The 25,655-nt window shown below is 67.8% G+C and overlaps 1 protein-coding gene across 1 annotated transcript in view; it reads left to right on the top strand.

The window, feature by feature from the left end:
- Positions 1-257: 257 nt before the first annotated feature.
- Positions 258-25,655, top strand: part of SLC4A2 (solute carrier family 4 member 2) — a gene marked incomplete at its 5' end in the record, with an annotated part of 35,706 nt that continues 10,308 nt past the window's right edge. The window contains 8 exons of the mRNA XM_075918703.1: positions 258-435; positions 17,739-17,853; positions 17,986-18,170; positions 19,538-19,760; positions 20,147-20,368; positions 20,794-20,942; positions 22,090-22,284; positions 23,071-23,289. Of these exons, the coding sequence (XP_075774818.1) occupies positions 258-435; positions 17,739-17,853; positions 17,986-18,170; positions 19,538-19,760; positions 20,147-20,368; positions 20,794-20,942; positions 22,090-22,284; positions 23,071-23,289 (1,486 nt within the window). The remainder of the gene's footprint in view (positions 436-17,738; positions 17,854-17,985; positions 18,171-19,537; positions 19,761-20,146; positions 20,369-20,793; positions 20,943-22,089; positions 22,285-23,070; positions 23,290-25,655) is intronic.

Raw genomic sequence — 25,655 nt, 5'->3', positions numbered from 1 at the left:
GGGCCCGGTACCCTTCCGGGCATCACTGGGGAGCAGGCCCAGGGGCGGGTGAGGGGCACCGGCCCTTTGGCATCCTGGCTCTGCTCCCGCCTCGGAGCCGCTCCCAGGCAGGCTCAGCCACTCGGCCCCAGGGCAGTGAGGGGGGTGGCCCCCGGGTGTGGGCTGGCCGGAGTCCAGGGAGCCCCCCACGTCCCAGCCGCCCCCCGGCCCCCATCCCCCCTCCTGACAAGCAGACGCTTCCCCGCCTTGTCCCGCAGCCACCCCAGCGACGAGAAGGACTTCTTCCCCCGCAACATCTCGGCCGGCAGCCTGGGCTCCCTGCTGGGGCATCACCACGGCGCCAACCACGTGGGCGAAGGGGAGCCAGCAGTCACGGAGCCGCTCATCGGCAGCCACGCCCCCGCGCACGAGACCCGGCTCCACGTGGAGCGCGAGGTGAGTGGGCCTGGGAATGGGCCGGGCGGGGCTCTGCACTGGCCCCACGGAGCCCCAGGGAGCCTCCCCGCAAATCCCCCCCACACCCCAGCGCTCCCTGTGCCCCCCAGCCCCACCTCACACAGGGGAGAGGTTATAACCCATCCCCCACCTCCCCTCACACACCCCAGTGCTCCCTGTGCCCCCCAGCCCCCTTACACAGGGGAGAGGTTATAACCCATCCCCCACCTCCCCTCAGACACCCCAGTGCTCCCTGTGCCCCCAGTCCCCCTCACACAGGGGAGAGGTTATAACCCATCCCCCCACCTCCCCTCAGACACCCCAGTGCTCCCTGTGCCCCCCAGCCCCCCTCACACAGGGGAGAGGTTATAACCCATCCCCCACCTCCCCTCAGACACCCCAGTGCTCCCTGTGCCCCCCAGCCCCCCTTACACAGGGGAGAGGTTATAACCCATCCCCCACCTCCCCTCAGACACCCCAGTGCTCCCTGTGCCCCCCAGTCCCCCTCACACAGGGGAGAGGTTATAACCCATCCCCCCACCTCCCCTCAGACACCCCAGTGCTCCCTGTGCCCCCCAGCCCCCCTCACACAGGGGAGAGGTTATAACCCATCCCCCCACCTCCCTCGGACACCCCAGTGCTCCCTGTGCCCCCCAGCCCCCCTCACACAGGGGAGAGGTTATAACCCATCCCCCACCTCCCCTCACACACCCCAGTGCTCCCTGTGCCCCCCAGCCCCCTCCACACAGGGGAGAGGTTATAACCCATCCCCCACCTCCCCTCACACACCCCAGTGCTCCCTGTGCCCCCCCAGCCCCCCTCACACAGGGGAGAGGTTATAACCCATCCCCCACCTCCCCTCACACACCCCAGTGCTCCCTGTGCCCCCAGCCCCCCTCACACAGGGGAGAGGTTATAACCCATCCCCCACCTCCCTCACACACCCCAGTGCTCCCTGTGCCCCCCAGCCCCCCTTACACAGGGGAGAGGTTATAACCCATCCCCCACCCCCCCTCACACACCCCAGCACTCCCTGTGCCCCCCAGACCCCCTCACACAGGGGAGAGGTTATAACCCATCCCCCACCTCCCCTCAGGCACCCCCAGTGCTCCTGCACCCCCAGCCCCCCTCACACAGGGGAGAGGTTATAACCCATCCCCCCATCTCCCTCAGACACCCCAGTGCTCCCTGTGCCCCCCAGCCCCCTCACACAGGGGAGAGGTTATAACCCATCCCCCACCTCCCCTCTGACACCCCAGTGCTCCCTGTGCCCCCCCAGCCCCACCTCACACAGGGGAGAGGTTATAACCCATCCCCCACCCCCCTCAGACACCCCAGTGCTCCCTGTGCCCCCCAGCCTCCCTCACACAGGGGAGAGGTTATAACCCATCCCCCACCTCCCTCACACACCCCAGTGCTCCCTGTGCCCCCCAGCCCCCTCACACAGGGGAGAGGTTCTAACCCATCCCCCACCTCCCCTCAGACACCCCAGTGCTCCTGTGCCCCCCAGCCCCCCTCACACAGGGGAGAGGTTATAACCCATCCCCCATCTCCCCTCACACACCCCAGTGCTCCTGTGCCCCCCAGCCCCCTCACACAGGGGAGAGGTTATAACCCATCCCCCACCTCCCCTCTGACACCCCAGTGCTCCCTGTGCCCCCCCAGCCCCACCTCACACAGGGGAGAGGTTATAACCCATCCCCACCCCCCTCAGACACCCCAGTGCTCCCTGTGCCCCCCAGCCCCCCTTACACAGGGGAGAGGTTATAACCCATCCCCCACCTCCCCTCAGACACCCCAGTGCTCCCTGTGCCCCCCCAGCCCCCCTTACACAGGGGAGAGGTTATAACCCATCCCCCACCTCCCTCGGACACCCCAGTGCTCCCTGTGCCCCCCAGCCCCCCTCACACAGGGGAGAGGTTATAACCCATCCCCCACCTCCCCTCAGACACCCCAGTGCTCCCTGTGCCCCCCCAGCCCCCCCTCACACAGGGGAGAGGTTATAACCCATCCCCCACCTCCCCTCAGACACCCCAGTGCTCCCTGTGCCCCCCAGCCCACCTCACACAGGGGAGAGGTTATAACCCATCCCCCACCTCCCCTCAGACACCCCAGTGCTCCCTGTGCCCCCCAGCCCCCCCCTCACACAGGGGAGAGGTGATAACCCATCCCCCACCTCCCCTCAGACACCCCAGTGTTCCCTGTGCCCCCCCAGCCCCCCTTACACAGGGGAGAGGTTATAACCCATCCCCCACCCCCCCCTCACACACCCCAGTGCTCCCTGTGCCCCCCAGCCCCCCTCACACAGGGGAGAGGTTATAACCCATCCCCCACCTCCCCTCACACACCCCAGCGCTCCCTGTGCCCCCCCAACTCCCCTTACACAGGGAGAGGTTATAACCCATCCCCCACCTCCCCTCACACACCCCAGTGCTCCCTGTGCCCCCCAGCCCCCCTTACACAGGGGAGAGGTTATAACCCATCCCCCACCTCCCCTCAGACACCCCAGTGCTCCCTGTGCCCCCCAGCCCCCCTCACACAGGGGAGAGGTTATAACCCATCCCCCACCTCCCCACAGACACCCCAGTGCTCCCTGTGCCCCCCCAGCCCTCCCTTACACAGGGGAGAGGTTATAACCCATCCCCCACCTCCCGCAGACACCCCTGTGCCCCCCAGCCCCCCTTACACAGGGGAGAGGTTATAACCCATCCCCCACCTCCCCTCACACACCCCAGTGCTCCCTGTGCCCCCCAGCCCCCCTTACACAGGGGAGAGGTTATAACCCATCCCCCATCTCCCCTCAGACACCCCAGTGCGCCCTGTGCCCCCCAGCCCCCCTCACACAGGGAGAGGTTATAACCCATCCCCCACCCCCCTCAGACACCCCAGTGCTCCCTGTGCCCCCCCAAGCCCCCCTCACACAGGGGAGAGGTTATAACCCATCCCCCACCTCCCCTCAGACACCCCAGTGCTCCCTGTGCCCCCCCCAGCCCCCCTTACACAGGGGAGAGGTTATAACCCATCCCCCACCTCCCCTCTGACACCCCAGTGCTCCCTGTGCCCCCCCAGCCCCACCTCACACAGGGGAGAGGTTATAACCCATCCCCCACCCCCCTCAGACACCCCAGTGCTCCCTGTGCCCCCCAGCCCCCCTCACACAGGGGAGAGGTTATAACCCATCCCCCACCTCCCCTCAGACACCCCAGTGCTCCCTGTGCCCCCCCAGCCCCCCTTACACATGGGAGAGGTTATAACCCATCCCCCACCTCCCCTCACACACCCAGTGCTCCCTGTGCCCCCAGCCCCCCTTACACAGGGGAGAGGTTATAACCCATCCCCCACCTCCCCTCGGACACCCCAGTGTTCCCTGTGCCCCCCAGCCCCCCTCACACAGGGGAGAGGTTATAACCCATCCCCCACCTCCCCTCAGACACCCCAGTGCTCCCTGTGCCCCCCCAGCCCCCCCTCACACAGGGGAGAGGTTATAACCCATCCCCCACCTCCCCTCAGACACCCCAGTGCTCCCTGTGCCCCCCCAGCCCCACCTCACACAGGGGAGAGGTTATAACCCATCCCCCACCTCCCCTCAGACACCCCAGTGCTCCCTGTGCCCCCCCAGCCCCCCTTACACAGGGGAGAGGTTATAACCCATCCCCCACCCCCCCTCACACACCCCAGTGCTCCCTGTGCCCCCCAGCCCCCCTCACACAGGGGAGAGGTTATAACCCATCCCCCACCTCCCCTCACACACCCCAGTGCTCCCTGTGCCCCCCAGCCCCCCTTACACAGGGGAGAGGTTATAACCCATCCCCCACCCCCCCTCACAAACCCCAGTGCTCCCTGTGCCCCCCAGCCCCCCTTACACAGGGGAGAGGTTATAACCCATCCCCCACCTCCCCTCACACACCCCAGTGCTCCCTGTGCCCCCCCAGCCTCCCCTCACACAGGGGAGAGGTTATAACCCATCCCCCACCTCCCCTCAGACACCCCAGTGCTCCCTGTGCCCCCCAGCCCCCTTACACAGGGGAGAGGTTATAACCCATCCCCCACCTCCCCTCAGACACCCCAGTGCTCCCTGTGCCCCCCAGCCCCCCTTACACAGGGGAGAGGTTATAACCCATCCCCCACCTCCCCTCACACACCCCAGTGCTCCTGTGCCCCCCAGCCCCCCTTACACAGGGGAGAGGTTATAACCCATCCCCCACCTCCCCTCAGACACCCCAGTGCTCCCTGTGCCCCCCAACCCCCCTTACACAGGGGAGAGGTTATAACCCATCCCCCACCTCCCGCAGACACCCCTGTGCCCCCCAGCCCCCCTTACACAGGGGAGAGGTTATAACCCATCCCCCACCTCCCCTCACACACCCCAGTGCTCCCTGTGCCCCCCAGCCCCCCTTACACAGGGGAGAGGTTATAACCCATCCCCCATCTCCCCTCAGACACCCCAGTGCGCCCTGTGCCCCCCAGCCCCCCTCACACAGGGGAGAGGTTATAACCCATCCCCCACCCCCCTCAGACACCCCAGTGCTCCCTGTGCCCCCCCAGCCCCCCTCACACAGGGGAGAGGTTATAACCCATCCCCCACCTCCCCTCAGACACCCCAGTGCTCCCTGTGCCCCCCCAGCCCCCCTTACACAGGGGAGAGGTTATAACCCATCCCCCACCCCCCTCAGACACCCCAGTGCTCCCTGTGCCCCCCCAGCCCCCCTCACACAGGGGAGAGGTTATAACCCATCCCCCACCTCCCCTCAGACACCCCAGTGCTCCCTGTGCCCCCCCAGCCCCCCTTACACAGGGGAGAGGTTATAACCCATCCCCCACCTCCCCTCTGACACCCCAGTGCTCCCTGTGCCCCCCCAGCCCCACCTCACACAGGGGAGAGGTTATAACCCATCCCCCACCCCCCTCAGACACCCCAGTGCTCCCTGTGCCCCCCAGCCCCCCTCACACAGGGGAGAGGTTATAACCCATCCCCCACCTCCCCTCAGACACCCCAGTGCTCCCTGTGCCCCCCCAGCCCCCCTTACACATGGGAGAGGTTATAACCCATCCCCCACCTCCCCTCACACACCCCAGTGCTCCCTGTGCCCCCCAGCCCCCCTTACACAGGGGAGAGGTTATAACCCATCCCCCACCTCCCCTCGGACACCCCAGTGTTCCCTGTGCCCCCCAGCCCCCCTCACACAGGGGAGAGGTTATAACCCATCCCCCACCTCCCCTCAGACACCCCAGTGCTCCCTGTGCCCCCCCAGCCCCCCCTCACACAGGGGAGAGGTTATAACCCATCCCCCACCTCCCCTCAGACACCCCAGTGCTCCCTGTGCCCCCCCAGCCCCCCCTCACACAGGGGAGAGGTTATAACCCATCCCCCACCTCCCCTCAGACACCCCAGTGCTCCCTGTGCCCCCCCAGCCCCCCTTACACAGGGGAGAGGTTATAACCCATCCCCCACCCCCCCTCACACACCCCAGTGCTCCCTGTGCCCCCCAGCCCCCCTCACACAGGGGAGAGGTTATAACCCATCCCCCACCTCCCCTCACACACCCCAGTGCTCCCTGTGCCCCCCAGCCCCCCTTACACAGGGGAGAGGTTATAACCCATCCCCCACCCCCCCTCACACACCCCAGTGCTCCCTGTGCCCCCCAGCCCCCCTTACACAGGGGAGAGGTTATAACCCATCCCCCACCTCCCCTCACACACCCCAGTGCTCCCTGTGCCCCCCCAGCCTCCCCTCACACAGGGGAGAGGTTATAACCCATCCCCCACCTCCCCTCAGACACCCCAGTGCTCCCTGTGCCCCCCAGCCCCCTTACACAGGGGAGAGGTTATAACCCATCCCCCACCTCCCCTCAGACACCCCAGTGCTCCCTGTGCCCCCCAGCCCCCCTTACACAGGGGAGAGGTTATAACCCATCCCCCACCTCCCCTCACACACCCCAGTGCTCCCTGTGCCCCCCAGCCCCCCTTACACAGGGGAGAGGTTATAACCCATCCCCCACCTCCCCTCAGACACCCCAGTGCTCCCTGTGCCCCCCAACCCCCCTTACACAGGGGAGAGGTTATAACCCATCCCCCACCTCCCGCAGACACCCCTGTGCCCCCCAGCCCCCCTTACACAGGGGAGAGGTTATAACCCATCCCCCACCTCCCCTCACACACCCCAGTGCTTCCTGTGCCCCCCAGCCCCCCTTACACAGGGGAGAGGTTATAACCCATCCCCCATCTCCCCTCAGACACCCCAGTGCGCCCTGTGCCCCCCAGCCCCCCTCACACAGGGGAGAGGTTATAACCCATCCCCCACCCCCCTCAGACACCCCAGTGCTCCCTGTGCCCCCCCAGCCCCCCTCACACAGGGGAGAGGTTCTAACCCATCCCCCACCTCCCCTCAGACACCCCAGTGCTCCCTGTGCCCCCCCAGCCCCCCTTACACAGGGGAGAGGTTATAACCCATCCCCCACCTCCCCTCTGACACCCCAGTGCTCCCTGTGCCCCCCCAGCCCCACCTCACACAGGGGAGAGGTTATAACCCATCCCCCACCCCCCTCAGACACCCCAGTGCTCCCTGTGCCCCCCAGCCCCCCTCACACAGGGGAGAGGTTATAACCCATCCCCCACCTCCCCTCAGACACCCCAGTGCTCCCTGTGCCCCCCCAGCCCCCCTTACACATGGGAGAGGTTATAACCCATCCCCCACCTCCCCTCACACACCCCAGTGCTCCCTGTGCCCCCCAGCCCCCCTTACACAGGGGAGAGGTTATAACCCATCCCCCACCTCCCCTCGGACACCCCAGTGTTCCCTGTGCCCCCCAGCCCCCCTCACACAGGGGAGAGGTTATAACCCATCCCCCACCTCCCCTCAGACACCCCAGTGCTCCCTGTGCCCCCCCAGCCCCCCCTCACACAGGGGAGAGGTTATAACCCATCCCCCACCTCCCCTCAGACACCCCAGTGCTCCCTGTGCCCCCCCAGCCCCACCTCACACAGGGGAGAGGTTATAACCCATCCCCCACCTCCCCTCAGACACCCCAGTGCTCCCTGTGCCCCCCCAGCCCCCCTTACACAGGGGAGAGGTTATAACCCATCCCCCACCCCCCCTCACACACCCCAGTGCTCCCTGTGCCCCCCAGCCCCCCTCACACAGGGGAGAGGTTATAACCCATCCCCCACCTCCCCTCACACACCCCAGTGCTCCCTGTGCCCCCCAGCCCCCCTTACACAGGGGAGAGGTTATAACCCATCCCCCACCCCCCCTCACACACCCCAGTGCTCCCTGTGCCCCCCAGCCCCCCTTACACAGGGGAGAGGTTATAACCCATCCCCCACCTCCCCTCACACACCCCAGTGCTCCCTGTGCCCCCCCAGCCTCCCCTCACACAGGGGAGAGGTTATAACCCATCCCCCACCTCCCCTCAGACACCCCAGTGCTCCCTGTGCCCCCCAGCCCCCTTACACAGGGGAGAGGTTATAACCCATCCCCCACCTCCCCTCAGACACCCCAGTGCTCCCTGTGCCCCCCAGCCCCCCTTACACAGGGGAGAGGTTATAACCCATCCCCCACCTCCCCTCACACACCCCAGTGCTCCCTGTGCCCCCCAGCCCCCCTTACACAGGGGAGAGGTTATAACCCATCCCCCACCTCCCCTCAGACACCCCAGTGCTCCCTGTGCCCCCCAACCCCCCTTACACAGGGGAGAGGTTATAACCCATCCCCCACCTCCCGCAGACACCCCTGTGCCCCCCAGCCCCCCTTACACAGGGGAGAGGTTATAACCCATCCCCCACCTCCCCTCACACACCCCAGTGCTCCCTGTGCCCCCCAGCCCCCCTTACACAGGGGAGAGGTTATAACCCATCCCCCACCCCCCCTCAGACACCCCAGTGCTCCCTGTGCCCCCCAGCCCCCCTTACACAGGGGAGAGGTTATAACCCATCCCCCACCCCCCTCAGACACCCCAGTGCTCCCTGTGTCCCCCAGCCCCCTCACACAGGGGAGAGGTTATAACCCATCCCCCACCTCCCCTCACACACCCCAGTGTTCCCTGTGCCCCCCAGCCCCTCTCACACAGGGGAGAGGTTATAACCCATCCCCCACCTCCCCTCAGTCACCCCAGTGCTCCCTGTGCCCCCCAGCCCCCCTCACACAGGGGAGAGGTTATAACCCATCCCCCACCTCCCCTCAGATACCCCAGTGCTCCCTGTGCCCCCCAGCCTCCCCTCACACAGGGGAGAGGTTCTAACCCATCCCCCACCTCCCCTCACACACCCCAGTGCTCCCTGTGCCCCCCAGCCCCCCTCACACAGGGGAGAGGTTATAACCCATCCCCCACCTCCCCTCAGACACCCCAGTGCTCCCTGTGCCCCCCCAGCCCCCCTTACACATGGGAGAGGTTATAACCCATCCCCCACCTCCCCTCACACACCCCAGTGCTCCCTGTGCCCCCCAGCCCCCCTTACACAGGGGAGAGGTTATAACCCATCCCCCACCTCCCCTCGGACACCCCAGTGTTCCCTGTGCCCCCCAGCCCCCCTCACACAGGGGAGAGGTTATAACCCATCCCCCACCTCCCCTCAGACACCCCAGTGCTCCCTGTGCCCCCCCAGCCCCCCCTCACACAGGGGAGAGGTTATAACCCATCCCCCACCTCCCCTCAGACACCCCAGTGCTCCCTGTGCCCCCCCAGCCCCCCCTCACACAGGGGAGAGGTTATAACCCATCCCCCACCTCCCCTCAGACACCCCAGTGCTCCCTGTGCCCCCCCAGCCCCCCTTACACAGGGGAGAGGTTATAACCCATCCCCCACCCCCCCTCACACACCCCAGTGCTCCCTGTGCCCCCCAGCCCCCCTCACACAGGGGAGAGGTTATAACCCATCCCCCACCTCCCCTCACACACCCCAGTGCTCCCTGTGCCCCCCAGCCCCCCTTACACAGGGGAGAGGTTATAACCCATCCCCCACCCCCCCTCACACACCCCAGTGCTCCCTGTGCCCCCCAGCCCCCCTTACACAGGGGAGAGGTTATAACCCATCCCCCACCTCCCCTCACACACCCCAGTGCTCCCTGTGCCCCCCCAGCCTCCCCTCACACAGGGGAGAGGTTATAACCCATCCCCCACCTCCCCTCAGACACCCCAGTGCTCCCTGTGCCCCCCAGCCCCCTTACACAGGGGAGAGGTTATAACCCATCCCCCACCTCCCCTCAGACACCCCAGTGCTCCCTGTGCCCCCCAGCCCCCCTTACACAGGGGAGAGGTTATAACCCATCCCCCACCTCCCCTCACACACCCCAGTGCTCCCTGTGCCCCCCAGCCCCCCTTACACAGGGGAGAGGTTATAACCCATCCCCCACCTCCCCTCAGACACCCCAGTGCTCCCTGTGCCCCCCAACCCCCCTTACACAGGGGAGAGGTTATAACCCATCCCCCACCTCCCGCAGACACCCCTGTGCCCCCCAGCCCCCCTTACACAGGGGAGAGGTTATAACCCATCCCCCACCTCCCCTCACACACCCCAGTGCTTCCTGTGCCCCCCAGCCCCCCTTACACAGGGGAGAGGTTATAACCCATCCCCCATCTCCCCTCAGACACCCCAGTGCGCCCTGTGCCCCCCAGCCCCCCTCACACAGGGGAGAGGTTATAACCCATCCCCCACCCCCCTCAGACACCCCAGTGCTCCCTGTGCCCCCCCAGCCCCCCTCACACAGGGGAGAGGTTCTAACCCATCCCCCACCTCCCCTCAGACACCCCAGTGCTCCCTGTGCCCCCCCAGCCCCCCTTACACAGGGGAGAGGTTATAACCCATCCCCCACCTCCCCTCTGACACCCCAGTGCTCCCTGTGCCCCCCCAGCCCCACCTCACACAGGGGAGAGGTTATAACCCATCCCCCACCCCCCTCAGACACCCCAGTGCTCCCTGTGCCCCCCAGCCCCCCTCACACAGGGGAGAGGTTATAACCCATCCCCCACCTCCCCTCAGACACCCCAGTGCTCCCTGTGCCCCCCCAGCCCCCCTTACACATGGGAGAGGTTATAACCCATCCCCCACCTCCCCTCACACACCCCAGTGCTCCCTGTGCCCCCCAGCCCCCCTTACACAGGGGAGAGGTTATAACCCATCCCCCACCTCCCCTCGGACACCCCAGTGTTCCCTGTGCCCCCCAGCCCCCCTCACACAGGGGAGAGGTTATAACCCATCCCCCACCTCCCCTCAGACACCCCAGTGCTCCCTGTGCCCCCCCAGCCCCCCCTCACACAGGGGAGAGGTTATAACCCATCCCCCACCTCCCCTCAGACACCCCAGTGCTCCCTGTGCCCCCCCAGCCCCACCTCACACAGGGGAGAGGTTATAACCCATCCCCCACCTCCCCTCAGACACCCCAGTGCTCCCTGTGCCCCCCCAGCCCCCCTTACACAGGGGAGAGGTTATAACCCATCCCCCACCCCCCCTCACACACCCCAGTGCTCCCTGTGCCCCCCAGCCCCCCTCACACAGGGGAGAGGTTATAACCCATCCCCCACCTCCCCTCACACACCCCAGTGCTCCCTGTGCCCCCCAGCCCCCCTTACACAGGGGAGAGGTTATAACCCATCCCCCACCCCCCCTCACACACCCCAGTGCTCCCTGTGCCCCCCAGCCCCCCTTACACAGGGGAGAGGTTATAACCCATCCCCCACCTCCCCTCACACACCCCAGTGCTCCCTGTGCCCCCCCAGCCTCCCCTCACACAGGGGAGAGGTTATAACCCATCCCCCACCTCCCCTCAGACACCCCAGTGCTCCCTGTGCCCCCCAGCCCCCTTACACAGGGGAGAGGTTATAACCCATCCCCCACCTCCCCTCAGACACCCCAGTGCTCCCTGTGCCCCCCAGCCCCCCTTACACAGGGGAGAGGTTATAACCCATCCCCCACCTCCCCTCACACACCCCAGTGCTCCCTGTGCCCCCCAGCCCCCCTTACACAGGGGAGAGGTTATAACCCATCCCCCACCTCCCCTCAGACACCCCAGTGCTCCCTGTGCCCCCCAACCCCCCTTACACAGGGGAGAGGTTATAACCCATCCCCCACCTCCCGCAGACACCCCTGTGCCCCCCAGCCCCCCTTACACAGGGGAGAGGTTATAACCCATCCCCCACCTCCCCTCACACACCCCAGTGCTCCCTGTGCCCCCCAGCCCCCCTTACACAGGGGAGAGGTTATAACCCATCCCCCACCCCCCCTCAGACACCCCAGTGCTCCCTGTGCCCCCCAGCCCCCCTTACACAGGGGAGAGGTTATAACCCATCCCCCACCCCCCTCAGACACCCCAGTGCTCCCTGTGTCCCCCAGCCCCCTCACACAGGGGAGAGGTTATAACCCATCCCCCACCTCCCCTCACACACCCCAGTGTTCCCTGTGCCCCCCAGCCCCTCTCACACAGGGGAGAGGTTATAACCCATCCCCCACCTCCCCTCAGTCACCCCAGTGCTCCCTGTGCCCCCCAGCCCCCCTCACACAGGGGAGAGGTTATAACCCATCCCCCACCTCCCCTCAGACACCCCAGTGCTCCCTGTGCCCCCAGCCCCCCTTACACAGGGGAGAGGTTATAACCCATCCCCCCACCTCCCCTCACACACCCCAGTGCTCCCTGTGCCCCCCAGTCCCCCTTACACAGGGGAGAGGTTATAACCCATCCCCCCACCTCCCCTCAGACACGCCAGTGCTCCCTGTGCCCCCAGCCCCCCTTACACAGGGGAGAGGTTATAACCCATCCCCCACCTCCCCTCAGACACCCCAGTGCTCCCTGTGCCCCCAGCCCCCCTTACACAGGGGAGAGGTTATAACCCATCCCCCACCTCCCCTCAGACACCCCAGTGCTCCCTGTGCCCCCCAGTCCCCCTTACACAGGGGAGAGGTTATAACCCATCCCCCCACCTCCCCTCAGACACACCAGTGCTCCCTGTGCCCCCCCAGCCCCCCTCACACAGGGGAGAGGTTATAACCCATCCCCCACCTCCCCTCAGATACCCCAGTGCTCCCTGTGCCCCCCAGCCTCCCCTCACACAGGGGAGAGGTTCTAACCCATCCCCCACCTCCCCTCACACACCCCAGTGCTCCCTGTGCCCCCCCTTACACAGGGGAGAGGTTCTAACCCATCCCCCACCTCCCCTCACACACCCCAGCGCTCCCTGTGCCCCCCAGCCCCCCTCACACAGGGGAGAGGTTATAACCCATCCCCCACCTCCCCTCACACACCCCAGTGCTCCCTGTGCCCCCCAGCCCCCCTTACACAGGGGAGAGGTTCTAACCCATCCCCCACCTCCCCTCAGACACCCCAGTGCTCCCTGTGCCCCCCAGCCCCCCTTACACAGGGGAGAGGTTATAACCCATCCCCCACCTCCCCTCAGACCCCCAGTGCTCCCTGTGCCCCCCAGCCTCCCCTCACACAGGGGAGAGGTTATAACCCATCCCCCACCTCCCCTCAGACATCCCAGTGCTCCCTGTGCCCCCCAGCCCCCCTTACACAGGGGAGAGGTTATAACCCATCCCCCACCTCCCCTCACACACCCCAGTGCTCCCTGTGCCCCCCAGCCCCCCTTACACAGGGGAGAGGTTCTAACCCATCCCCCACCTCCCCTCACACACCCCAGTGCTCCCTGTGCCCCCCAGCCCCCCTTACACAGGGGAGAGGTTCTAACCCATCCCCCACCTCCCCTCACACACCCCAGTGCTCCCTGTGCCCCCCAGCCCCCCTTACACAGGGGAGAGGTTATAACCCATCCCCCACCTCCCGCAGACACCCCTGTGCCCCCCAGCCCCCCTTACACAGGGGAGAGGTTATAACCCATCCCCCACCTCCCCTCACACACCCCAGTGCTCCCTGTGCCCCCCAGCCCCCCTTACACAGGGGAGAGGTTATAACCCATCCCCCACCCCCCCTCAGACACCCCAGTGCTCCCTGTGCCCCCCAGCCCCCCTTACACAGGGGAGAGGTTATAACCCATCCCCCACCCCCCTCAGACACCCCAGTGCTCCCTGTGTCCCCCAGCCCCCTCACACAGGGGAGAGGTTATAACCCATCCCCCACCTCCCCTCACACACCCCAGTGTTCCCTGTGCCCCCCAGCCCCTCTCACACAGGGGAGAGGTTATAACCCATCCCCCACCTCCCCTCAGACACCCCAGTGCTCCCTGTGCCCCCCAGCCCCCCTCACACAGGGGAGAGGTTATAACCCATCCCCCACCTCCCCTCACACACCCCAGTGCTCCCTGTGCCCCCCAGTCCTCCTTACACAGGGGAGAGGTTATAACCCATCCCCCACCTCCCCTCAGACACCCCAGTGCTCCCTGTGCCCCCCAGGCCCCCTCACACAGGGGAGAGGTTATAACCCATCCCCCACCTCCCCTCAGATACCCCAGTGCTCCCTGTGCCCCCCAGCCTCCCTTACACAGGGGAGAGGTTCTAACCCATCCCCCACCTCCCCTCAGACACCCCAGTGCTCCCTGTGCCCCCCAGCCCCCCTTACACAGGGGAGAGGTTATAACCCATCCCCCCACCTCCCCTCACACACCCCAGTGCTCCCTGTGCCCCCCAGTCCCCCTTACACAGGGGAGAGGTTATAACCCATCCCCCACCTCCCCTCAGACACCCCAGTGCTCCCTGTGCCCCCCCAGCCCCACCTCACACAGGGGAGAGGTTATAACCCATCCCCCACCCCCGCTCAGATACCCCAGTGCTCCCTGTGCCCCCCCAGCCCCCCTCACACAGGGGAGAGGTTCTAACCCATCCCCCACCTCCCCTCAGACACCCCAGTGCTCCCTGTGCCCCCCAGCCCCCCTCACACAGGGGAGAGGTTATAACCCATCCCCCACCCCCGCTCAGATACCCCAGTGCTCCCTGTGCCCCCCCAGCCCCCCTCACACAGGGGAGAGGTTCTAACCCATCCCCCACCTCCCCTCAGACACCCCAGTGCTCCCTGTGCCCCCCAGCCCCCCTTACACAGGGGAGAGGTTATAACCCATCCCCCACCTCCCCTCGGACACCCCAGTGCTCCCTGTGCCCCCCAGCTTCCCCTTACACAGGGGAGAGGTTATAACCCATCCCCCACCTCCCCTCAGACACCCCAGTGCTCCCTGTGCCCCCCAGCCCCCCTTACACAGGGGAGAGGTTATAACCCATCCCCCACCTCCCCTCACACACCCCAGTGCTCCCTGTGCCCCCAAGCCCCCCTTACACAGGGGAGAGGTTATAACCCATCCCCCACCTCCCCTCAGACACCCCAGTGCTCCCTGTGCCCCCCCAGCCCCCCTCACACAGGGGAGAGGTTATAACCCATCCGCCCACCTCCCCTCAGACACCCCAGTGCTCCCTGTGCCCCCCAGCCCCCCCCACACAGGGGAGAGGTTATAACCCATCCCCCACCTCCCCTCAGACACCCCAGTGCTCCCTGTGCCCCCCAGGCCCCCTCACACAGGGGAGAGGTTATAACCCATCCCCCCTCCCCTCAGACACCCCAGTGCTCCCTGTGCCCCCCAGTCCCCCTCACACAGGGGAGAGGTTATAACCCATCCCCCACCTCCCCTCAGACACCCCAGTGCTCCCTGTGCCCCCCAACCCCCCTTACACAGGGGAGAGGTTATAACCCATCCCCCACCTCCCCTCAGACACCCCAGTGCTCCCTGTGCCCCCCAGCCCCCCTTACACAGGGGAGAGGTTATAACCCATCCCCCACCTCCCCTCACACACCCCAGTGCTCCCTGTGCCCCCAAGCCCCCCTTACACAGGGGAGAGGTTATAACCCATCCCCCACCTCCCCTCAGACACCCCAGTGCTCCCTGTGCCCCCCCAGCCCCCCTCACACAGGGGAGAGGTTATAACCCATCCGCCCACCTCCCCTCAGACACCCCAGTGCTCCCTGTGCCCCCCAGCCCCCCTTACACAGGGGAGAGGTTATAACCCATCCCCCACCTCCCCTCACACACCCCAGCGCTCCCTGTGCCCCCCAGCCCCCCTCACACAGGGGAGAGGTTATAACCCATCCCCCACCTCCCCTCACACACCCCAGTGCTCCCTGTGCCCCCCAGCCCCCCTTACACAGGGGAGAGGTTATAACCCATCCCCCACCTCCCCTCAGACACCCCAGTGCTCCCTGTGCCCCCCAGCCCCCCTTACACAGGGGAGAGGTTATAACCCATCCCCCACCTCCCTTCAGACCCCCAGTGCTCCCTGTGCCCCCCAGCCTCCCCTCACACAGGGGAGAGGTTATAACCCATCCCCCACCTCCCCTCAGACACCCCAGTGCTCCCTGTGCCCCCAAGCCCCCCTTACACAGGGGAGAGGTTATAACCCATCCCCCACCTCCCCTCAGACACCCCAGTGCTCCCTGTGCCCCCCAGCCCCCCTCACACAGGGGAGAGGTTATAACCCATCCCCCACCTCCCCTCAGACACCCCAGTACTCCCTGTGCCCCCCCAGCCCCCCTTACACAGGGGAGAGGTTATAACCCATCCCCCACCTCCCCTCAGACACCCCAGTACTCCCTGTGCCCCCCCAGCCTTCCCTCACACAGGGGAGAGGTTATAACCCATCCCCCATCTCCCCTCACACACCCCAGTGCTCCCTGTGCCCCCCCAGCCGCCCTCACACAGGGGAGAGGTTATAACCCATCCCCCACCTCCCCTCAGACACCCCAGTGCTCCCTGTGCCCCCCCAGCCTTCCCTCACACAGGGGAGAGGTTCCACCCCATCTCACCAACCCCAAGTAGTTCTCCCCGTCCCAAGGAACCAGCCACAGTCCCAGGGCGATTCCTACCTCGGATCTCACCCGAAGAGCTCACTTGGGCCCGTCCTTTATCATCTGCCATCCCCGGGTTTATTAAGAAGGGCGAGCATAGCACTGGTACGGGCAGCGCCTTGCACACGCATGTCCCCACGTTCCTGGGCTGGCCCAGAGCAGAGATGCTAATCACTGCTAGGTTACATGTCTCTGGGCACGTCCTGTGCCGGAATAGGAAGGCTAGTCCGAACTACCTAGTTCATGCCGCATGTAGCCGCGCGGCATGGAGTCCGCACTAGCGGACATTTAAAAATGGCAGCGCCCGGCGAGATGCAAATGAAGCCCAGGAAATTCAAATCCCGGGTTTCATTTGCAACTCCGGTTGCCTACATTAACCACCCTAGTTTGAACTAGGGTGGTAGTGTAGACATACCCCTAGAGACAAAGCGGGCTCCCCTGGGCCCTTTTGCTTCCCTGGCCCATGTGCAGGGAATCCCGTTGCTCTCGCTGTGGGGCAGCAAGCCCCAGGTGGAGTCTGTCGCCTGCCCAGCCACCCGCCCGTGTCCCGTTCAGCGAGCGGCCCTGGGGGAGCTGCCTGGCTGCAGGGGCCAACGGGGGAGTCTCAGCGGTGGATCGGCACCACTTGAGGTGCATTGTCAGTCAAGGGCTGCTGCTCCCTGCAGTGGCCGCCCCTCCCCACAGGTGGCCAACGCCCGCTGATCTCTCTGGGGAGCAAGCATGTGAGAGACCAGCCCCGAGCCAATGCCCATAACGTCACTTACGTGTGAGCAGCACAACCGGCCTCAGCCCAGCACCCGCATTCCCTGGAGACCTCACGGGGCCACGTGGCGCCGACCTTGGGGCAAACACGCCCGTGGGCACAGCGACGACCTGCATGTCCATACGGAAATCCCATAACGTCCCAGCCTGGGTGCTGCATGGCTGTGTGCCCCTTCCCAATCCCCTGGCACCTTTTGTGCCCGTGCCTGAGCTCTCTGGGGCCCCTCATCCACCTCCTGAGCTACCAGCCCTCCTTGACTCCTCGTCCCCCCCGCCTGAGCCACCGAAATGCCCTCCTGGACCGCTGGCCCCTTTTCCTGACCTGGTTTCACAGCAGAGAGAGGTACATGGGGGAGGGGCACCCCAAGGGTGGGACTAGGGCTGGGCCACATGCCACGTTTGCTCAGGATGGGTCGGTCGCAGGCAGACAGCGAAGAGCCACAAAACGGGGGGACTGGGCAGCAAAGTGGCAGATGAATTGCACTACGGATCAATGCCAAGTGATGCCCGTTGGGAAACCTCATCCCACCTGGGCCTGTGCCATAGCTGGGGCCACCCCAGAGGGCCTGGGGGTCGCTGGGGAGAGTTCCCTGCGGACACCGCGCTGGGCAAAAACCGCACAGGCTGTTGGGAGTCACAGAGAATATCGTATTGCTGCGCTGTGAGCCCTGCTCCCGTCCTCTCTCTGGACGCTGCTTGGGCGCCTGGGCCCTCGTCTGGGTCGCTCGGCTCCTGCCCAGTGGCAGCGTATTCACCTGTCCCCTGCCCCACAGCGGGACAGCCTGACCCCAGCGCCCCCTGCTGGCATCATGCGGTCCAAGTCAAAGCACGAGCTGAAGCTGCTGGAAAAGATCCCAGACAACGCAGAGGCCACGGTGGTGCTAGTGGGTAAGGGCAGGGAGAGGGGGCTGGGCAGAGGGGCCCTGGGCGAGGCCGAGGGGGCGGATGTGGGGCAGGGGCTGGCGCCCCTCCCCCTCTGCCGGGGGCCACCTGCTGAGTCTGACCAGCCCCTCCCTGCAGGCTGTGTGGAGTTCCTGGACCAGCCCACCATGGCCTTCGTGCGGCTGCAGGAGGCCACGGAGCTGCACTCGGTGCTGGAAGTCCCCATCCCTGTCCGCTTCCTCTTCGTGCTGCTGGGGCCCAGCAGTGCCAACATGGACTACCACGAGATCGGGCGCTCCATCTCCACCCTCATGTCCGACAAGGTACCCGGCCTGCCCGGCCTCTCCCCCTGCCAGCGGGCCACGTGACCGCTGGGATGTGTGCGGGCCATGTGGCGGGGGGGAGATGTCCAGGCCATGTGACCACTGGGATGTGTGCGGGCCATGTGGTGGGGGGGAAATTTGTGCAGGCCATATGGCAGTGGGGAGGTGTGCGGGCCATGTGGTGGGGGGAGATGTGCAGGCCACGTGGCAGCGGGGAGGTGTGCAGGCCATGTGACCACTGGGATGTGTGCGGGCCACGTGGTGAAGGAGAGGTGTGTGCAGGCCCCATGGTGGCGGGGATGTGTGTGGGCCACGAGACAGTGGGGAATGTGTACAGGCCACGTGGTGGGGGGGAGGTGTGCGGATCACGTGGCAGAGGGGATGTGTGCAGGCCACATGGCAGCAGGGATGTGTACAGGCCAGGTGGTGGCAGGGAGGTGTGCAGGACCCATGGTAGAGGGGGGAGGTGTGCAGGCCTCGTGGTGGCGGGGAGGTGTGCAGGCCACGTGGCAGGGGGGAGGTGTGCAGGCCTCGTGGCGGCGGGGAGGTGTGCAGGCCTCGTGGCGGGGGGAGGTGTGCAGGACCCGTGGCGGCGGGGAGGTGTGCAGGCCACGTGGCAGTGAGGAGGTGTGCAGGACCCATGGCAGAGGGGAGGTGTGCAGGCCACGTGGCAGTGAGGAGGTGTGCAGGCCACGTGGCAGAGAGGAGGTGTGCAGGACCCGTGGCAGAGGGGAGGTGTGCAGGCCACGTGGCAGTGAGGAGGTGTGCAGGCCACGTGGCAGAGAGGAGGTGTGCAGGACCCATGGCAGAGGGGAGGTGTGGAGGCCTCGTGGCGGCGGGGAGGTGTGCAGGCCACGTGGCGGTGGGGAGGTGTGCAGGCCACGTGGCGGTGGGGAGGTGTGCAGGCCACGTGGCGGCGGAGAGGTGTGCAGGCCACGTGGCAGTGAGGAGGTGTGCAGGCCATGTGGCAGTGAGGAGGTGTGCAGGACCCATGGCAGAGGGGAGGTGTGCAGGCCACGTGGCAGAGAGGAGGTGTGCAGGACCCGTGGCAGAGGGGAGGTGTGCAGGCCACGTGGCAGTGAGGAGGTGTGCAGGCCACGTGGCAGAGAGGAGGTGTGCAGGACCCATGGCAGAGGGGAGGGGTGGAGGCCTCGTGGCGGCGGGGAGGTGTGCAGGCCACGTGGCGGTGGGGAGGTGTGCAGGCCACGTGGCGGTGGGGAGGTGTGCAGGCCACGTGGCGGCGGAGAGGTGTGCAGGCCACGTGGCAGTGAGGAGGTGTGCAGGCCACGTGGCAGTGAGGAGGTGTGCAGGACCCATGGCAGAGGGGAGGTGTGCAGGCCCCGGGCTGACCCCACTATTGCTCCCAGCAATTCCACGAGGCGGCCTACTTGGCTGACGACCGCCACGACCTACTCAGCGCCATCAACGAGTTCCTGGACTGCAGTGTGGTGCTGCCACCCTCCGAGGTGCAGGGCGAGGAATTGCTGCGCAGCGTGGCCCATTTCCAACGCCAGATGCTCAAGAAGCGGGAGGAGCAGGAACGCAGACTGCTGGGCACTGCCCTGGAGCCCAAGTCGCCAGAGGAGAAAGGTAACGGGCCGGGTGGGAGACGCTCCCTCTGCCTGGCCATGGCACTCGGCTGGGCCCGGACGCATGCTGGGCTGGGCTGGGCTGGGACGGGGCGGGTGCTGGGACCGGGCGGTGCTGGGCTGGGACCGGTGGGTGCTGGGCCGGGCCGGGCTGGGCTGGGCGGGTGCTGGGCTGGGCCGGCCGGGCGGGTGCTGGGCTGGGACTGGGCGGGTTCTGGGCTGGGCTGGCCAGGCGGGTGCTGGGCCGGGCTGGGCTGGGCGGGTGCTGGGCTGGGACTGGGCGGGTGCTGGGCTGGGCCGGCCGGGCGGGTGCTGGGCTGGGCTGGCCAGGCGGGTGCTGGTCCGGTTGGGCCGGGCGGGCGTCTCACCGACTCGGTGCATGAGCAGCACTGCTGAGGCTGCAGACGGCGGAGGGGGAGGCGGAGGACGGGGACGACCCCCTGCGGCGAACAGGTCGGCCTTTCGGGGGGCTCGTCCGTGACGTGCGCCGGCGCTACCCCAAATACCTGAGCGACTTCAGGGACAGCCTGGACCCCCAGTGCGTCGCCGCCGTCATCTTCATCTACTTCGCAGCCCTCTCGCCCGCCATCACCTTCGGGGGGCTGCTGGGTACGGCTGCTAGCGGGTTCAGCTGGGAGGGTTTGGGGGTCAGTGGGGGGAGGCAAGGGGAGTGGGTGCTTGTGGCTGGGGTCAGTGTGGGGGTTGGGAGTCAGTGGGGGCCATGGGTCTGTGGGAGAGGGTCAGGGGAGGTGAGTAGGGGCTGTTGCTGGGACCAGTGGGGTAGGGGGTCAGTGGTGGGGGAAGGGAATATGGGCCATTGCTGGGGTCAGCTGGGGCCATGGGGCTCAGTGGGGGGGTGGGGACCAATGGGGGAGGTCGGCAGGGAAAGCGAGCAGGACCCACTGCTGAGGTCATCATCAGGTCGGGGTCAGTCGGGGTCGGGGTCAGCGGGGCAGGGGTCAGCGGGGCAGGGGGCAGGGGTCAGTCGGGGTCAGCGGGGCAGGGGTGCGTCACTGGCACTGACCCGCCCCCAGGGGAGAAGACCCAGGACCTGATCGGGGTGTCAGAGCTGATCATCGCCACGGCCGTGCAGGGCGTCGTCTTCTGCCTGCTGGGCGCCCAGCCCCTGCTCGTCATCGGCTTCTCCGGGCCGCTGCTCGTCTTCGAAGAGGCGTTTTTCACAGTGAGTCTCCCGGAGCCCCCGATGGACCCCAGAGCCCCCAGTGGACCCCAGAGCCCCCAGTGGAACCGGGAGCCCCCAGTGGACCCCAGAGCCCCCAGTGGAACCGGGAGCCCCCAGTGGACCCCGGAGCTTCCAGTAGAACCTGGAGCCCCCGGTGGAACCCAGAACTCCCAATAGAACCCGGAGCAACCGATAGACCCCAGAGCCCCCAGTGGAACCCGGAGCCCCCGATAGACCCCAGAGCCCCCAGTGGAACCCGGAGCCCCCAATAGAACCTGGAGCCCCCGGTGGAACCCAGAACCTTCAATAGACCCCGGAGCCCCCAATAGAACCCAGAGCCCCCAATGGACCCCAGAGCCCCCGATAGACCCCAGAGCCCCCAGTGGAACTCGGAGCCCCCGATAGATCCCGGAGCCTCCAGTAGAACCCGGAGCCCCCGATAGACCCTGGAGCCCCCAATGGACCTCGGAGCCCCCAATAGAACCCGGAGCCCCCAATGGACCCCAGAGCCCCTGATAGACCCCGGAGCCCCCAGAGAACTCGGAGCCCCCGATGGATCCCGGAGCCCCCAGAGAACTCAGAGCCCCTGATAGATCCTGGAGCCCCCAATAGAACCCGGAGCCCCCGATGGATCCCAGAGCTCCCGATGGACCCTGGAGCCCCCAATAGAACCCGGAGGCCCCAATAGAACCCGGAGCCCCCAGGGAACTCGGAGCCCCCGATAGACCCCGGAGTCCCCAACAGAACCCGGAGCCCCCGATGGACCCCGGAGCCCCCAGTGGAACCCAGAGCCCTTGATGGATCCCGGAGCCCCCAATAGACACTGGAGCCGCTGATGGACCCCTGGCACCTTAGAACCTCAAGAGCCCTGAGATTTCCCTGGTCGTCCCCCAGAGCCCCAGTAGTCTGGGAGTCCCCAGAAGCCCTTGTCACCCCCCCACACCTTCCCTGTGACCCCCGAGACCTCAAACTCCTCATGGCCCCAGCAGCCCTGAGAGACCTGAGACCCCCCGTGCAGGGCAGTGGCCGGGGGCCCTGTGCTGTGACCCCAGGGCAGAGGTGCCGCCCCCAGCCCCATGCCCGAGCCGAGCCCAGAGCCCTGCTCCCTGCCCGTGGGGCTGAGGGGGCCCTGGCATCTGCCCTGCAGTTCTGCTCGACCAACGGGCTGGAGTACCTGGTGGGCCGCGTGTGGATCGGCTTCTGGCTCGTGCTCATCGCGCTGCTGATGGTGGCCGTGGAGGGGAGCATCCTCGTGCGCTTCGTGTCCCGCTTCACCCAGGAGATCTTCGCCTTCCTCATCTCCCTCATCTTCATCTACGAGACCTTCTCCAAGCTGGCCAAGGCGAGAGCCGGGGGGGCAGGGGCTCTTCTGGCTGCTGGGTGGGGGGTCTGAGCTGGTTATAGGGTGGAGGGGGTAGTGCTGGTGGGGGGGGCTCAGCTGCCTGGGGGGGGGTAATGCTGTCAGGAAGGGGTGGGGATTGGGTGCAGTGCTGGCAGGAGAGGGCGGGGCAGGGGGCTGAGCTGCCTGGGGGGCAGTGATGGCGGGAAGGGGCGGGGCAGGGGGCTGAGCTGCCTGGGGGGGCAGTGCTGGCGGGGGGGAGACACGGGGGCTGAGCTGCCTGGGGGGGCAGTGCTGGCGGGGGGGGGACACACGGGGCTGAGCTGCCTGGGGGGGCAGTGATGGTGGGGGGGCGGGGCATGGGGCTGAGCTGCCTGGGGGGGCAGTGATGGTGGGGGGGCGGGGCAGGGGGCTGAGATGCCTGGGGGGCAGTGATGGCGGGAAGGGGCGGGGCAGGGGGCTGAGCTGCCTGGGGGGGCAGTGCTGGCGGGGGGGGGACACGGGGGCTGAGATGCCTGGGGGGCAGTGATGGTGGGGGGAGCAGGGCAGGGGGCTGAGCTGCCTGGGGGGGCAGTGCTGGCGGGAAGGGGCGGGGCAGGGGGCTGAGCTGCCTGGGGGGGCAGTGATGGCGGGGGCGGGGCAGGGGGCTGAGCTGCCTGGGGGGGCAGTGATGGCGGGGGGGCGGGGCAGGGGGCTGAGCTGCCTGGGGGGGCAGTGCTGGCGGGGGTGGGGACACGGGGGCTGAGCTGCCGCTGGCTCCAGGCTCAGGCGCCCGCGGTCCCCCGGCAGATCTTCCAGGAGCATCCTCTGCACGGCTGCGGGCAGGCGAACGGGACGGGCGAGGCCAACGCCAGCGCCCCCCTGGGCAACGGGACGTGGGGCCGGGCCGGGCCCCCCACGCGGGGGCAGCCCAACACGGCTCTGCTCTCGCTGGTGCTCATGGCCGGCACCTTCTTCATCGCCTTCTTCCTGCGCAAGTTCAAGAACAGCCGCTTCTTCCCGGGGCGGGTACGTGGGCAGGGCAGCCGGGGGGCTAGGGAGTGGGGAGTTGGGGGCTGGGCTCTGGGGGGCAGGGAGGGGCGGAGTCAGGGGGAGCAGAGAAAGGTGGAGTGGGGGGCTGGGCTCGGGGGAGCAGAGAAGGGCGGAGTTGGGGGGCTGGGCTCTCGGGGGCAGGGAGGGGCGGAGTTGGGGGGCTGGGCTCTCGGGGGCAGGGAGGGGCGGAGTTGGGGGGCTGGGCTCGGGGGAGCAGAGAAGGGCAGAGTTGGGGGCTGGGCTCTGGGGGGCAGGGAGGGGCGGAGTTGGGGGGGCTGGGCCCTGGGGGGCAGGGAGGGGCGGAGTTGGGGAGCTGGGCCCTGGGGGGCAGGGAGGGGTGGAGTTGGGGGGCTGGGCCCTGGGGGGCAGGGAGGGGCGGAGTTGGGGAGCTGGGCCCTGGGGGGCAGGGAGGGGCGGAGTTGGGGGGCTGGGCTCGGGGGAGCAGAGAAGGGCAGAGTTGGGGGTCTGGGCCCTGGGGGGCAGGGAGAGGCGGAGTTGGGGGGCTGGGCTCGGGGGAGCAGAGAAGGGCAGAGTTGGGGGCTGGGCCCTGGGGGGCAGGGAGGGGCGGAGTTGGGGGGCTGGGCCCTGGGGGGCAGGGAGGGGTGGAGTTGGGGGCTGGGCCCTGGGGGGCAGGGAGGGGCGGAGTTGGGGGGCTGGGCCCTGGGGGGCAGGGAGGGGTGGAGTTGGGGGGCTGGGCCCTGGGGGGCAGGGAGGGGCGGAGTTGGGGAGCTGGGCCCTGGGGGGCAGGGAGGGGCGGAGTTGGGGGGCTGGGCTCGGGGGAGCAGAGAAGGGCAGAGTTGGGGGTCTGGGCCCTGGGGGGCAGGGAGAGGCGGAGTTGGGGGGCTGGGCTCGGGGGAGCAGAGAAGGGCAGAGTTGGGGGCTGGGCCCTGGAGGGCAGGGAGGGGCGGAGTTGGGGGGCTGGGCCCTGGGGGGCAGGGAGGGGCGGAGTTGGGGGGCTGGGCCCTGGGGGGCAGGGAGAGGCGGAGTTGGGGGGCTGGGCTCGGGGGAGCAGAGAAGGGCAGAGTTGGGGGCTGGGCCCTGGGGGGCAGGGAGGGGCGGAGTTGGGGAGCTGGGCCCTGGGGGGCAGGGAGGGGCGGAGTTGGGGGGCTGGGCTCGGGGGAGCAGAGAAGGGCAGAGTTGGGGGTCTGGGCCCTGGGGGGCAGGGAGGGGCGGAGTTGGGGGGCTGGGCTCGGGGGAGCAGAGAAGGGCAGAGTTGGGGGCTGGGCCCTGGGGGGCAGGGAGGGGCGGAGTTGGGGGCTGGGCCCTGGGGGGCAGGGAGGGGTGGAGTTGGGGGCTGGGCCCTGGGGGGCAGGGAGGGGCGGAGTTGGGGGGCTGGGCTCGGGGGAGCAGAGAAGGGCAGAGTTGGGGGGCTGGGCCCTGGGGGGCAGGGAGGGGCGGAGTTGGGGGGCTGGGCTCGGGGGAGCAGAGAAGGGCAGAGTTGGGGGTCTGGGCCCTGGGGGGCAGGGAGAGGCGGAGTTGGGGGGCTGGGCTCGGGGGAGCAGAGAAGGGCAGAGTTGGGGGCTGGGCCCTGGGGGGCAGGGAGGGGCGGAGTTGGGGGGCTGGGCTCGGGGGAGCAGAGAAGGGCAGAGTTGGGGGGCTGGGCCCTGGGGGGCAGGGAGGGGCGGAGTTGGGGGGCTGGGCTCGGGGGAGCAGAGAAGGGCAGAGTTGGGGGTCTGGGCCCTGGGGGGCAGGGAGAGGCGGAGTTGGGGGGCTGGGCTCGGGGGAGCAGAGAAGGGCAGAGTTGGGGGGCTGGGCCCTGGGGGGCAGGGAGGGGCGGAGTTGGGGGGCTGGGCTCGGGGGAGCAGAGAAGGGCAGAGTTGGGGGTCTGGGCCCTGGGGGGCAGGGAGAGGCGGAGTTGGGGGGCTGGGCTCGGGGGAGCAGAGAAGGGCAGAGTTGGGGGCTGGGCCCTGGGGGGCAGGGTGGGGCGGAGTTGGGGGCTGGGCCCTGGGGGGCAGGGAGGGGCGGAGTTGGGGGGCTGGGCCCTGGGGGGCAGGGAGGGGCAGAGTTGGGGGTCTGGGCCCTGGGGGGCAGGGAGAGGCGGAGTTGGGGGGCTGGGCTCGGGGGAGCAGAGAAGGGCAGAGTTGGGGGCTGGGCCCTGGGGGGCAGGGAGGGGCAGAGTTGGGGGCTGGGCCCTGGGGGGCAGGGAGGGGCAGAGTTGGGGGCTGGGCCCTGGGGGGCAGGGAGGGGCAGAGTTGGGGGCTGGGCCCTGGGGGGCAGGGAGGGCGGAGTTGGGGGGCTGGGCCCTGGGGGGCAGGGAGGGGTGGAGTTGGGGGGCTGGGCCCTGGGGGGCAGGGAGGGGCGGAGTTGGGGAGCTGGGCCCTGGGGGGCAGGGAGGGGCGGAG

The sequence above is a fragment of the Pelodiscus sinensis genome, unplaced genomic scaffold (assembly GCF_049634645.1).
Source record: "Pelodiscus sinensis isolate JC-2024 unplaced genomic scaffold, ASM4963464v1 ctg210, whole genome shotgun sequence".
Taxonomy (NCBI): Eukaryota; Metazoa; Chordata; order Testudines; family Trionychidae; genus Pelodiscus; species Pelodiscus sinensis.
Note: the sequence above shows the minus strand (reverse complement) of the source record. Positions and strands in the feature narration are given on the sequence as shown.